The sequence below is a fragment of the Passer domesticus genome, chromosome 11, assembly GCF_036417665.1.
Source record: "Passer domesticus isolate bPasDom1 chromosome 11, bPasDom1.hap1, whole genome shotgun sequence".
Lineage (NCBI taxonomy): Eukaryota > Metazoa > Chordata > Aves > Passeriformes > Passeridae > Passer > Passer domesticus.
Window position 1 is genome coordinate 17,045,135 of NC_087484.1, and position 14,498 is coordinate 17,059,632.

At 37.1% G+C, this 14,498-nt stretch overlaps 1 protein-coding gene and 1 long non-coding RNA gene across 2 annotated transcripts in view; one reads left to right on the forward strand and one right to left on the reverse strand.

The window, feature by feature from the left end:
• The window catches only part of FARSB (phenylalanyl-tRNA synthetase subunit beta), a 35,612-nt gene that overhangs the window by 13,714 nt on the left and 7,400 nt on the right, over nt 1-14,498 (forward strand). Inside the window, exons 14-16 of the mRNA XM_064385993.1 lie at nt 366-458; nt 2,517-2,634; nt 6,951-7,103. Coding sequence (XP_064242063.1) covers nt 366-458; nt 2,517-2,634; nt 6,951-7,103 — 364 coding nt within the window. The remainder of the gene's footprint in view (nt 1-365; nt 459-2,516; nt 2,635-6,950; nt 7,104-14,498) is intronic.
• Nucleotides 1-14,498, reverse strand: part of LOC135278991 (uncharacterized) — a 31,538-nt gene that overhangs the window by 12,836 nt on the left and 4,204 nt on the right. The gene's annotated exons all lie outside the window — the stretch shown is intronic.

Sequence of the window (14,498 nt, forward strand, 5' to 3'; positions counted from 1 at the left end):
GATACCAGTCCCTCTCCAAGTGCTATTTTCAGAATAAAATACTTCACCCACTGCAAGTCAGGGTGCAGAATCTGAGCCTGTTTTTAAAATAAATTACAACAATCCGTGACAGAAGCCTAAATAAACACTTGTTGGGGTTTTTAACCCAGCTTAATTTTATTTAGTAATTAAGATTTATAAATAAACCAGTTTGCTTACTTAGTCTTAAGATTGGGGCTTAATTTGTGTGATGATTGTTACGTGTGAGAGACAATATTATGGGGCAGTGCTACAATTCTATTGTTCATTCTTGAGATCAGATTTCATCATTGGCTTACTGTCTATTTTAACCACTTGACCTTGATATGTTTTTGTCTCATTTTCAGTGCTCTCAAGAAGATATTGCAGATAAACTTCGCATGGACATCTCTGCAACAAACGCCGTGCGCATAGCAAACCCCAAAACAGCAGAATTTCAGGTGAGATCATTCACACTTTGAAAGCAATATTCTCATGGGTTCTGTATTTAAAAATGAGAGAAAGGAACCTCCTACAGGAAATAAAATTTACACACTATAAGCTACATTTCCTGCATTAAAGAGCTTGTGTATATTTATGTGCTGAACGTGTCATCTTCTGTTACTGCACTGAGAAATCTCTCTTCTGCTGTGAAATATCATCAGCTTTTCAAGAAAGCAAAGTGCCATGCTCTGTGTAGCACAATGTGGCAAAACTGAGCAGTCTTATTCAGAAAATCCCAGATGGTTGATCAGCTCCCTTATCTAGAAAACCTATTCAGCATAGAAGGAACTATTAGACTTGGCAATCTTTAAACTTCCTGAGCTTTGGGTAGGAAACATTTGGGTTGTTTTTTTTTTTTAAATATTGATCATTGTTACTCTTGGTTTGTTTTTTTTTAATTCAGTGATGCTCTTGAAGTATTTTAATACTTCTTTCTAGATCATTTGATCTTAGCTAAAGCAGAAAGTGAGAGCTAAAGTATGGTATTCTCAGTGATTCTGAAAATACCAAAGACTGTACCCATAGGTATTATATTTCCTTTCAAGAGGGTTGTTGGGTTTTTTTTTTAAGATGCTTTATTTAGGAATGTAAATTAGAGGCCCTTTTTTTTCTTTCTAGCCTACAAAATACAAAGGTAAACTCACTTTAGAATAGTTTTGAAAAGTTTCAGGAGTCTGTGAGGTATTAATATTTTATGATTTGTGACTTTTCCCTGAAGACCTTTAGTACATCTGATTTCTCTGAGTTTCTGAAATACCTTCCTAGATATTAGCTCTAATATTGATGACAGTCTTCTGCTGCTCTGACATTCAAGAACAGAATTTTTGCACACCTATTTGGTACCACAAATCAGCAGTCATGCAAGATACTGTTGGAACCTGTTCAGACCATTACCACCTGTTCATTTCTGTCATTTAGCATGGTGATTACAGTGAGAAATATAGAATGTACCCCCAACAAACAATAAAGAGTGAACAAAAAGAGAAAAATGGCAGCCCCTCTAGCCAGATACAATTTCAGACTCCTGTTCTTGCAAGACTGCAGACCTTTGCAGTAGCAGTGCTGCTAAGCAGGGTTATTATTGGATGGATAATTCCTTGTGGCAAAAATAGTTTCAGTCTTTTAAAATCTGTAGGCTGCCCTGAAAATCGGGAAGGATGCACTATAAACTTTCAGATTTAGATGGTAGCTGGGATGGGATTCTCAGGGACTCTCCCCATCCCCTGTTTCCTGCCAGCAGGGGAAGGGAAGGATGATGGCAGGGTCCATCTTACACTGAGTGTAGAGCTGGAACTCCTCACTGGTTAAGAAAAGTGGGATAAATAAACAGAAATGCTGCATGACCAAGCATAAGAAGTAACTGTGGCTGAGCACATGGTGACTTTTAACCTGCAGTGAAGGAGCAGAGTCACTGCCACCCCTCTTAAATTAGATTTACTGAATCGGACTCTTGTAGTTTGACAGATAAAAAAGGTGCAAAGGAAGTATTTGAACGGACAACACAGAAATGTTGCTGTTCTTACAGATACATTCAGAGGTGTGATTGTCTCTTGCTTTGTTATTTGAACACATTTTCTGTAGATTTCAGGTCCATGACTGAATATTATATAGCATTTTCCTACAGAATAAAGATAACATTTTAAATAACTCTTGATATTTCCAAAACTGCCTTAGAATTTGCTTTTAGTATAAGTGAGAGTAAATGTATAGGAATTTTTTTCCATTTCTGTATTTTTTTCTATGCTGCACTGCAATTCAGCCACCTATGAAATGGTACCAGTTCTGAAGCTCACTTATAAACTCTTTGAGAAAATGCAGTATATAGAATATGGAGAGAATGTACATTTCCAGGTTTAAAAATTCTAAATCAAAGTTGCTTAAACATAAGAGATACATGAAGTATTTGCACTTGACTACTTTTAAATTCTTGTTATGAATGGACAAAACAAAAAAAAAAAAATAAACCGAGATATTTGGAAGGTATTTGACTTGCAGCATCTCTGTTTGTCCTGCAGGTGGCACGTACAACCCTCCTTCCTGGGCTGCTGAAAACTATTGCTGCCAACAGAAAGATGCCCTTGCCTCTCAAACTCTTTGAGATTTCTGACATTGTAGTAAAAGATCCTAATACAGGTAAGAAGAGAAGGTTCCTCAGAATCTTTGAAAATGGAAATACATTTACATACCAAATGGTAATAGTAAGTAAATCTGTATTTCCTTTAAAATAAGCATTTCATAATAATAGTAATTCCATACTACAGTGGGGTTTTGTATTAATGTCCACAGCACAAGATTTAAGAGCTTGGTTTACAGGCTGGATTTAAGGTAGCTGGAAATGTTAATTTTAGATGCTCTCTCAAAAGTGCAGAGATACACAGCAACTGTTTTTAGGCATCTAAATATTCCTTAAAATCTGTCACAGATACTGAAAAACTGCAAGCATAAATACAAGACTAAAAAATAATCTGCTTTAAATTGCTTGTGTTGATGTGCCTATTTTTCTTCCTCTTAATTTAGTGCTCCTTCCTATTCTTATCAGGAAAGTCATTGATATTCTTATCAGGGATGTATCTCATGAGAGAACAGGCTGGTAGTGTTTGCAAGTGGCACAAACCCTGGAAAGCAGAAATGCCAAAGGCATGCTGCTGTTACAGTTCTAGCCTGCTTAGGCCACTGCAGTCTCAGTCATGTGCAGGGCTGTGCCAGCTGGAAAGCAGAATGTCTCGAGCCTGGGAAGAGCAGGTTTTATTTATAGGCAAATTCCATCCCAGAGAGCAGTTATTCAGAGGAAGATTTTGGGGTCAGTGTCTCAACATGAATCCCTTTTACATCATCTTTAAACAAGACTGCTTGTATTTGTTCTCCCAAATTATTTTCTGAGAAACTGATAACTGATATGAAGAATGAGATTGGTAGCAGAGATACAGGGTAGAGAATGGAAAAGTCAGTGCAAAAAACTGTATCCATAAATAAAAAACTCCACAGTATAAAATTTCCTCTCTCATTAATAAAAATATTGTCCTTATCTTTCCACTTGATCCAGCTATGCTAAGAGAGCATGGCTCTCTAGCAATGGAATCTTAATTGTTGTATGTGAAACAGGCAAAGCAGCTCATTCACTTTCCAAAGCTTCAGTGAAATCCTTCCTGTGCTTTGGGGCCTCTTTGCACTGATTTCACTGCATATGATCAAAATTTCAAATTGCCTTTATCTGGATAAATATCTCACAGTAAAATGAACTGTAAAAAACAGATTTTTAAATGTTAAAAATTTGCCTAAATTTTACTGATTCATGTCTTTCTCTACAGTATGTTGAGAGAAAAGGAGTGACCAAGCTCCAGCTTCTGGGAGGAGTTGATTGGAGTTTTGCCTCAGTTAAAAGGCTGACATTACTTTAAATTCAGTGGTAGCAATGGTTCTGTTGTTTCATTATCTGGTTTCAGATTTTAGTGATGGTGTTTAAAGTATCTGGAATCTGCCAAAGTTTTATATAAGGCCTAAACAAAATGGCAAGTAAATTGCTTTGGTGATTAATTTAATTGGTAGATTACCTTTTTTCTTTTTTGAAGGAAAAAAGAGCCTTGCCAAAGAAAACAAGCAGTTTTAGCAAACCATGTAGGTTCTTTTTTATTAAATACAGACAGTTTGGTGGTGCAGCTCATTCCTTGTTGGGCATGCAGTTAGCTAGAATGCAAAAAACATGGGACAGATGGCAGAATAGCATCAGCATTCTTTAGAACCAAGAGTGGGGCTGTGTTTCTTGGACTAAGGAGTACATTTATTTACTCTGGCATTATAAAATTTGTGAGTTAAATTGTTACTTTTATTTCAGGTTTGTCAAGTGCAGCTCTTGAAAGCTTCCATTTATGTAGATGGCTGCTTAACAGTTTTATAAAGAATATTTTGTGGTGTACTTAATTTTGATGGGAATCATTGCAACAAAGACTTCCAAGACAGCAACTTTGTGCTGTCTGCTCTTGGGCAGCCCTGTCATGGACTGAGCCCTTGCAGACTGTGAACAGTATCTGAAATGGATTTTAGTCTTGTGTTTAGAATCACTACTGTCTTCCCCAAACTGACTTCCAAAATTAAAGTTGACTAATAAAAAGCTTGGAGTTGGGGGGGTGGTGGAGAAAGGCAAACATTGAAAAATCTGGGGTTGTCCTCTCACATATGGAATGAGATTTCTTGCACAGGGCTTATGTCATCAGACTGACTTAATTTAATTTTATTATTTCATGATTGTGGCATGCAGAATTCCCAATTAATAATTTCAAAAGTAGGGTCAATAGAGTACTGACATTAACTGTATTTGAATGGTACCTTGCAGTGATCCATGTGTGAATGAACCTAGCTCTTTTAAACACTCTGGGCTTTAATAAAGTACACAGAACTTGTGCTTACTAAGGTGTACTGAACATATTTCTCTTCAGACTTACCTGAAAAAGTTTTGATGTATTAAATTATCAAAATGTGTGACAGATTTAATGTAACTAAATGGAACCAAATCTGAGCAAAAATGGTTTTTCTCAGGGCAGAAGGAAACATGCTGATTTTGAATATGTTGTGCAGCATTTGTGTGGGTAATTTGTAGCACTAGGTAATCACTTCTGTAGGATGGTTACACTAGTTTAGGGTATAACTCAGCACCTTTACCACCAGGCCTAAGAGAGAATACCCTTTTTCTCACCACAACAAAAGAAATTAATCCATTAGAAAATCACCTCTGACCAGTGATCTTGGAGAATCTGGCAAGCTTATGGTAGCACAATTTACATCATCTGTGAATACAGCTGCTGCCACCTTTTGAAGCATATTTCCAACTGTCTGGAAATGTTGTTATCTGCAGAAAATAGTTTGGGAGGCTAAAAGACAACTTTGCACGAGCAGGTGTCCCTTTTCAGATCACCAGGTCATTTTTCTGAAGCAGCTCTGATTTGGAAGGGAGCAGTGTACAACGTTGCTTTATGTTCCTCTGCACTCTTCTGGCTCACATATTCCTAAGCAGCTGCCCATCCTTTGGATTGTTTTTCAGCAGCATCCCCAGGAAGTGCTTTGAAGTCTCAGAAATATATACACACATATATATATTTATGTATAATTTGGGTTGACATACTTGGCAAGCTCACTTGAAAAATAGAAATGTTTCATGGCATGACATGAGAGCTCTTAAGTGACTTACAAAGAACTGAAGCATTTCTAACATCTGCCAGCTTTTGCCTACAATTCCCAGTATCTTTTTTCCTTCCTATCACTTGTGGTGAATGAACTTCCTCTGTTGTAATAGAACTCTGTAAAGGACTAAGTTTTATAACACTTGAAAAAAACAACCTTTCCTTTACCAAATATCCCTAAAATTGAAAACATGAGTTATAAAAAATGCTGTGTATGTTTATTTATGATGCTTTAGTTAAGAACTCTAGTCTGAAAGCACCACTATCTTAATCATAATAAAATTAAATTTCAGGTAGTTGTCACAAAATCTTCTATCTAATTATGGCAGCAAAAAAAAAAAAAAAAGAAACCATTCTACTGAACCTCTAGTCGAAAGAACATGCTGTCTTAGGGAAGGAAAAATATTTTTCTATTCTGTTGCTCAGTATAACATGAAAAGAAATTGCTGACCATCTAAGATTGTACTACTTGTTGGTATCTTAGTAGAGCTGGGAAACAGAGACACGTGTGACACAGAGAGCAGCCAGAGTGCTCAGACCCAAAAACAGATGCTGCATTTATTGATATTTTTCCCCTGCAGCCTTGACTTTCCTGTGTTGCCATTTTAACTTCAGGATTGGATTCTCCAGCATTATTTAACTCTGTACATTATTATAATGACAGGAAAAAAACATTGAGTGACAAATTGCAGACTTACTTCAGCTTTCAGTGACTGATGAGAGAACTTGCAGCTGTGGTACTGAGTAGCCCTAGAAGTTTTGAATGATTTCTGCCTCAAAAAGGCTGAGCTTGCATCTTGTATGTAGGCTCTGCTCCTGTGTTTTACTGTGTTTTAACCTGTGTATTTCTGGTCACTCAATAAATGTTTTCCTGTTTAGCTCCTGACAGATTTAGCTTTGCCACCAGCATTACAAGCTTCTCCATGCATGCTGGGTATTTACATTTTGGCTTGTCTATTTTAAATTTTTCTACCACTTAGCTTTATGCTTGGTACCTGTCATTGCACACAAGATCCTTGTATATAGTAACCCTCTTTCCTGCTTAAGGCATAGGCTACTTTAAATCTTTCTTTACATTTCTGACTGTGAGAGTCCAGTGGGTTAAAGTCATTCCATTATTTCCTGAGGCTACATGGCAGTCTGTCAAAGAAACCGTTTTACATACTTATTTCTCCTTTCAGCCACATGGGACAGCAGAAGAAAAGTGATGCAAAATACAAAGTTAGAAGTGTGATAAAGTTTCCCAGGTAACATAGTTGCTTCCTTCCTTTGCAGATGTAGGGGCAAGAAACTACAGACATTTATGTGCTATTTATTACAACAAAAGCCCAGGCTTTGAGATCATCCATGGTTTGCTGGACAGAGTCATGCAGGTCCTGGAAGTACCACCAAATGAAGAGAATGGCTACACCATCAAGGCAGCTGAAGGTAAGGAAGAAAAAACTACAGTGTACAGCAGAGGTTGTTGTGGAACTCAAATGTTCCTCTACAATCTGAGGAGAATTTTTGTCTCTTCTCAGCAGTAGAGACTAAGGATTAATACTATTATATGTGCTGTCATACTGCAACATGATGGAATAATAGTGAAAAGGCATTGTCTGCATTCACTGATTGTAAAATGGGATTGCTGTCTTTGTGTGAGCTACCCTGAGTAGCTTAATGTAGTTTGTGAGTTCACAGCTTTTTAAGGGAACTTATAATATAGCATATGTCCTGAGCTTCATGGGCTGTTTATAATGATTTAATCTGCTGGTGGCAATAGGGTACATAGGAATTCACTGAACTGATGAATATACCAGACACCCACTGTATTCTCCTTGGCTAACAGAGCCTGGAAAAGGCAACTTCTTACACCTTATCTTTTAGTTTCTATCTTTATCTATAGCTTTTTCTTATAGGCACCTTTTATTTATACATTCATGTAAAGCCATATGGCTTATATATCTTTGATTCAAAGAGCTGCTATCTTTGAGACTGACCCTGCTGCTTTGGTAGTTGTATAACAGCCCTCTTCCTTCTCCATACAGGGTGAGCTGCACATGAATTAAAAATAACATCCATAAATGCAGAATGTCCTCTGTGTATGTGCCTGTACATGTAAAAGAGAAAGCAAGCAGGTTGACCTGATTCCTTCATTGCAAGAATACAGGTTGATGGAAAAGAGCAGCAGCAGCAACTCATCTATTCTGCTACCTAAAATAACAGTGTAGAAAATACAGAATAGAAAAGCACAGCTGCAGGGATGGCAGCTGTGATTCTATTTACATGTCATGCAGTGGTGTTCAGGGATATGAGACACTGACTCAAACTGACTCAGCCTGAAGAAGTGCCTCCATTCTGCTCTTCCTGGAACAGTGGCACTGACACAGGGTCCCTGGCAGCCTGACCTAACTCTGCTGCTCATAGAACTTTAATGAAAGTTTGTTAGGTGTCTCCCTGTGCTGCCAAGATGGCACACAGAACATTTGAGCTAAGTGGTCTTCTGGCACTTCAGTGCACACTTGTGTCAGACATATTGATGCTTTTTTTGAGAAAGTACTGTTTTGCTCAGTGTTTTTTAGGCAGACTCTCAGTGGGCTTGTTAGAATATTGTTAATAGGATGCCCAGGTTGACCAGTAGAATATTTAATATAATTCTGTTCTAATTCTATCAAGTACAGAAGATGTAATAGCAAAGCCTCTTGTTTGGAAGGGGGGTGTGGTAGTGGGGAGTTAAGAAAAGCCTCTGGGAGCTGGGTACTCAGCTGCCATTGAAGTCAAACTGAAATGTTCTATTCCTATTCCAAACTCTTCTGTAGCTGGTTTTTGAATAGACATATCAAGAGTTTACTTTAGTACTGAAAAATATTTACAGGTGTTTTATATTCTGTGTTGTAACATGACAGCTGATGTCAAGAAACTGGAAAAAGGCCTCAGCAATAATCCTAACACAGGGAAGAAGTTATTTCTAGATATTAGTGCTGCTCAGTATTCCTGATGCTGTGAGATTTACAATGCTCACTCAAAATCCCTGCATTCTACTTCATGACACATTTAGTGCAGAGGGTGGATTATGCCTTGTCATGTGCAATATATTACAAGCAGTTTGTGGCTTTTGGTAAAAAAAAAAGAAAAGAAAAAAAAAGAAAAGCATCTCTACTACTTTCTGTTTCACCAGTGATTCAGAACTCTCCTGGGATGGGACATGGATTCCTTGCAGTTGTCTTGACATTGGAATTTAACCTTGCTATCAATGCAGGTGGCTGATACTCTGGTGCCATAGCAAATGCAGTGTCACTGCACCAGCTTAGCTTGAGACCTTCACTGCAGAGATGGTTGGAAGTCAGAGTAACTTGGAGAATTTTGTTTTGGTTTTTTAGTGGTTGGTTTGCTTATTTGTTTGTTATTTTTGGTTTTTTTAAAGTTGCTTCACAATTTGTCAATTAAGAATGTGTGAGGGAGATGCCAGCAGATGATGGGGTAAGGTAACTGCTCAGTGAAACAAAGATACCCTGCAACATCTTAAAGAGACCTCAGGATACTGAAATAAGTCATAAGAGCAGTGCCAGTTACTTCAGAGGTTTGAAATCAGGACATTACACATGGCACGGATTTTTAGAGGCATCTGCACCAAGCTGTTTTATTGCCTGTGCCAAATTTCAAATTTGTACAGTGAGTACTAGGGCGCTGATTTAGAGAGATTTACAGGTTTTGTCTCTGTCCATAATCTTAAAGCTTGAGATCTGTAAGCAACACAGTGTAAAGGTAGGGTTTAGGCCAGTTATTTTTACTCCTTGTGTAACTGATTGAAATAATTCCACTGATTATTGAAAAACAATACAGGGAATAAAATCGAGCTTTAAATGAGCAGCAGAGAACAGATAGAGATATGTTGGGCACATATTTGACACTTTTCCAAATTCCCTCTGGAAAATGAAATGCCTGTGCTGGAGTCCTGCTTGGTCCATATGTGCAGTGAGGTTATTTGAGCTCCTTCTGTCCTGCCAACACCTCAGTGCCCTGAGATTTGACCCTAAGGTCAGAGTGGTTTTGCCTCTCCAGCAACACCTGGGAGAAGCAGTACAGATGCTAGAAAATATGGGTGAAATTGTGATGTTCCCCTGGCCTTTGCACTGTGCTTTGGTGTAATCTGAGCCAGGTAATAAATGGAGAAGAGCTGCTTACAGCAGCCTTAAGGAAGAGAGGCTTTTGACTGACTGAATTTGAGGATTTCAACACACATTTGACACTCAATGCCTTCCACTTTCTTAAAAGTTACTAATGGAACCTTTTTTTTGCCACTAAACATACAAAATTAAAGATTTAAAGACAGAAGTCTGAAATGCTCCCCATTGCTTGACATTTGCAAGAATGCACAGAATTACCTTTTTGACAGTGAATCCTACTCGCCTGGAAAAGCATTCTGGTTTTTCTCTTCGTTTTATGGCACAGGCATCCATAATCAAATATAGATGGAAAAGATCAATGATCAATCAAATGATCAATCCTCAAACTTCCATGTGCTCCATAATAAAAAAAGCATAAAATTTTTGAGACCTAACCATTTCATGCCATTATTAAAATGTAAATATCAGTATGGATGTGTATGATTAGAAGGTAAATAATTTTTAAAATATAAAAATACAGGTAGAAAGAAACAAATTTAGTTGTGTGTTTTCAGGTAATTTCATAAAATTATTTAATTTTTAGCTCACTTTCATTGATTTCAATTCCCTTGAACTGCAAACTAGAGGTGTTATTATATGGGAAGATATTCTTAATTTCAAGTTTTATTCAGTGTTTTCTGCAATATTTTAGTGATCTTGTGCTTTTGCATGACCATCTGAGGTGATAATTTTCTTCCAGAGATCAGGACAACAATCAGGAGGTGATGTTAATCATGGGGCTTGGGTCCATAGTAAAGCCTTACTTAGGCTGAAAAGAATAAAGAAAGGCTTAGGAAATCCTGCCAGTGGATTATATATCACAGTCTTCAAAGGAGTGGTGTGAAGTGGAAGGTGTAATTAACTTCAGTCCTAATGTAACATTTAAGAGTCCCTTGTTTAAGGAAGAAACCCCTGGGTTGGCAGTACCTTTCAGGAGTCTCCATACTTTGCACATGGAATTTAACTGAGCAGAAACTGTTTGAAAAGGAAAGATAATATCCCTATTTAATCAAAATGAAACAACTTGACAGGTTGACAGAAAATGTTACAGAGAATCTGTGCATGGCTACTCCTCCCTGTCTGCCCCACTGTCCTCCATGACAAAATTGGAATGGCAATCTCATGAAAACAAGCAACCCATAAAGAGAGTCAGCTTGTGACATGACCTTCCTTTTCCTACAGTGTTGATTCTCAGGGATTTCAGCTACTTCTTGAATTTATTAATTTAATTTTTTTAACTAAATGTTCATGCCATTCATTCTGGGAAGCTGGGAAGTCAGCCTGTGTTCAGTGTGAATGTGTACATAGTAAATGCATACTAACTCTTGCTTCATTCAGTAACTGACAGTTGTCTTTAAAATAAAAACCAAAACAGAAGAAGTTGCACTCCCTTCTTTTTACTGCCCTTATTTAATTAAATGAAAGGTGTGGTGAAGTGTAGAAAATTTTAATTCCACAGTAAATCATAGTAATAGCTTCCCATTTAGTAAGGTTCAGCTGTGAAATTAGAGGTGTAATAGTTAGCTCCATAACTAAGAACATCAATAAACATTGGCTTTTATAGTAATAATTACACAATAAACAAATTTAAAAGAAGATTTACACCATGAACCTCAATTCACAAGACAAGAGGAGGGAAGTCTGGGACAAATTCCAAGATAGAGGTATGGAATTGAGCTGCAGCATCTATCTCTAGTGATCAGCTTAAACTGGGAGACTGAACTATATGCAGATATTTAGTGTCTATATTGAGCTTGGCATTATTAATACCTGCCTTATTTTAAGAAATTGTAGCTTGATTGCTCTTAATGGCAATCCTGGCCTTCCAGCTGCCTGTCTTGGCAGCCATTGCATTGGTCACAAATGTCAATAATTGTCTGTTTACTCATAGATAACTGAAGGAAATGTGCCAATTTTACCAGGCCTCCAAATATCATTTCTGACATACTGGGACATATCAGACAATTCTTAGTCCACTTAACTGGCATTCTTGTAGGTGCCATTGCACAGTCTTTCAAATTACAAGTTTGTGGATAATCCATTGTTAATAAACCACATCAGCTGGTAATTCACTGTATGCCACTCCTGTTAGTTTCACTTTTGCCAATTCCCCACAATTTTTTTTAACACTGAGAATCAACTTAGATCATCCACCTTGGAATACCATATTAACATATTTCTAGTACTACTGAATTCCCAGTATTTGAACTCCAGGTTAACAGGAGCAGACAGGATATTTGCTCTGAGAATTGCACCACAATTCTGATGCCTGAGACTCCTGGTGTTTTAGAAACATCCTGGTAGATGTAACCAGACATATTCTTCTTTTTTTCCGTGCATTGGACAACACCTTACTCTACTCAGTAATACCTCCTCCCTACCCCAGATGAAAATAAATAGTGATTAAAAACTTAAAACACTTCTATATCTTTAGCCAGTCTTGTTAGTAAATTAAAGTATTCTACCTACAATTTGTTTCCAATATCTTCAAGTCTTTTTTAAATGCTGTCTTTACTGCAGCCAGTAATTAATCTTTCCTAATTTTTTCAGTTCCTTGATGAATTTCAGCCACTGTCATTAATCACATTTTCTGAAGTGCAAATTATTTCATTTTTGTCTCTAAGGAACATTCTGATTTTTGACCACATTCATTTCAGCACTAAATATGGATAGGGTTTTTTGGACAAAAACATTCTTCTTTTTTTATTATGAAACTGTTAGTACTCATCTATCAAATAAATTGTTCTTGAAGATCACCCACTGTTTCTCTGTTTAGTCCCCTTCCTACCTCCCAGACAGCTTAATGAATTAATAGTAAGAGGTAAGAACAGGTGTTTTTTTATTTTTTAAACCTGACTGATTTTAGTACTTTTAAATGTATTACCCTAAATCTGCAAGAGGTTTCAGAAGTGCCAGCAGTGATTATTAAAATGGCTTAATTATAAATTATCTCACAAACTTGGATGTTTGTCACTAGCTCTTGTTGCTTTTCCAATGTTGGCCACTACTTTGAGATCTAATTAATTTCTCATCCTTTCCTCCAGAAGAGATTTTTCTGTAGCATCAAGGAAACTTAGTTACATGAAGAATGACAGTTCTAGCAACTCAAAATTGCATTAAATTATCTAATAAAGTGGGTGTGGCTGCTTGCTTTACGTCCCTTTAATTGTCTTTTATCTCTGGTCTCTCTCTCTCCTTTCTGTAATACAGGTCTTCAGATTTACAGGAACTAAATACCTATAAATTTGTGCCAAACTTATTTCTGTTCTATCAAGTATCTTCCCACTCTGGTGTTAATGCCTCAAATTCAATTTTAACTCCATTAATACCCAAGGAAGGACCCAGGAAAGATGTGAAACAAGAGGGTTGCCTATATTATTGATGTAGCCAAAGTGAGAGTCTGCAGTATTTGGAGTACTTCCAAATACTTGGGTTTATCAAAATTTGGCAGCACACTCTGGCACTGGACACCTCAGAGGTGTCTTCTGTTGGAAGTGATGCTGGTAGGCCAGGCAGCACAGAATTTGTGGCAAAACCCAGTTTGATTTTAGAAATAGGTCTCATTTCTTTAGCTTTGTATTATACTGTTGATTTTTAGTATGAAAAAGAGGCTCTCAGAAGTGAGTTTGAAAAGGGCTTTTTCCATTCCTGTGGTCACTTCAGCTCTTATCTAAAGTTCTTGAATGTTCTTTCTCTATACCCTTCAAGTATCAACCCTTATCCCCAGAAAGGTGTGTGAGTTAAAGTACATTATTTTAGCATGGGATAATAAAAGGTTTGACAGGTTTAGACTTTTTTGTCTTTTAAACTTTCATCACCAAATTATGTTTGACACACTTTTTTTCCCCACATATGAAATAAAAGAAATTCAATTAGAGAACAAAGAAAGTATTCGTTTCTCAAATCCAGAAGATTATTTTAGAAGAGAAACTCCTTTTAATTGACTCATTTAGAACTGTGTGTCCTGTAGTGGGAGGGGGGGAAAAGAATCTATGGCAACAGCAAAAAAATTGTGAGGAAAGGTGTCAAGTCAGTTTGGAAAGAGACAGAAGCTATCTTCTACTGTCAAGCTGTCTTCTAGTGCCTCTTTTTGCAAGTATTAACTATTAAAGACTACAATATTTTTCTTCCCATTTTGCATTTTATTCTGACAGGTTAGGCATGCTCCAAGGAGTAGTAGCATTTCTCCTGACAGTTAATGGGTTTCATTTTCTATCAGTTTTTGCCGACCAGAACCATCTAAATCACTGGAATTTGTGTTCCTTGAGCTCAAGATGTTAATGTCTTCACCCTGACAACTCTTTGCTCTTCTGCTGTTCCTTTACTGGAGAGGCCTCTTCAGAGTTTAATTCCTTTGGTTTTGCCCCCCAAAGGCAACTATCTTTTTTAATCACACATCATAGCAGGTCTTAACAGATGAAAGTCTTCCTTGCATCAAGAATTTTAAATGTCTGGCACAGCTTTGCAGTGTATAATTATACATTTAGGTAATTTCCTTTTTCAATTTCCTGTTTCCAACTTCTTACATTTTTAATAGAAAATTATTTCTTAATCATCGACTATATTTTCAGTATTGCAAAGCCTTCTTTATAAAAGAAATTATTCATCCAAGGCAGTAGCAGAAAGAGCAGCAGTAGCACAGCTCAGGGTGAAGTTCTGGCTTCTCTGAAGAAATGCT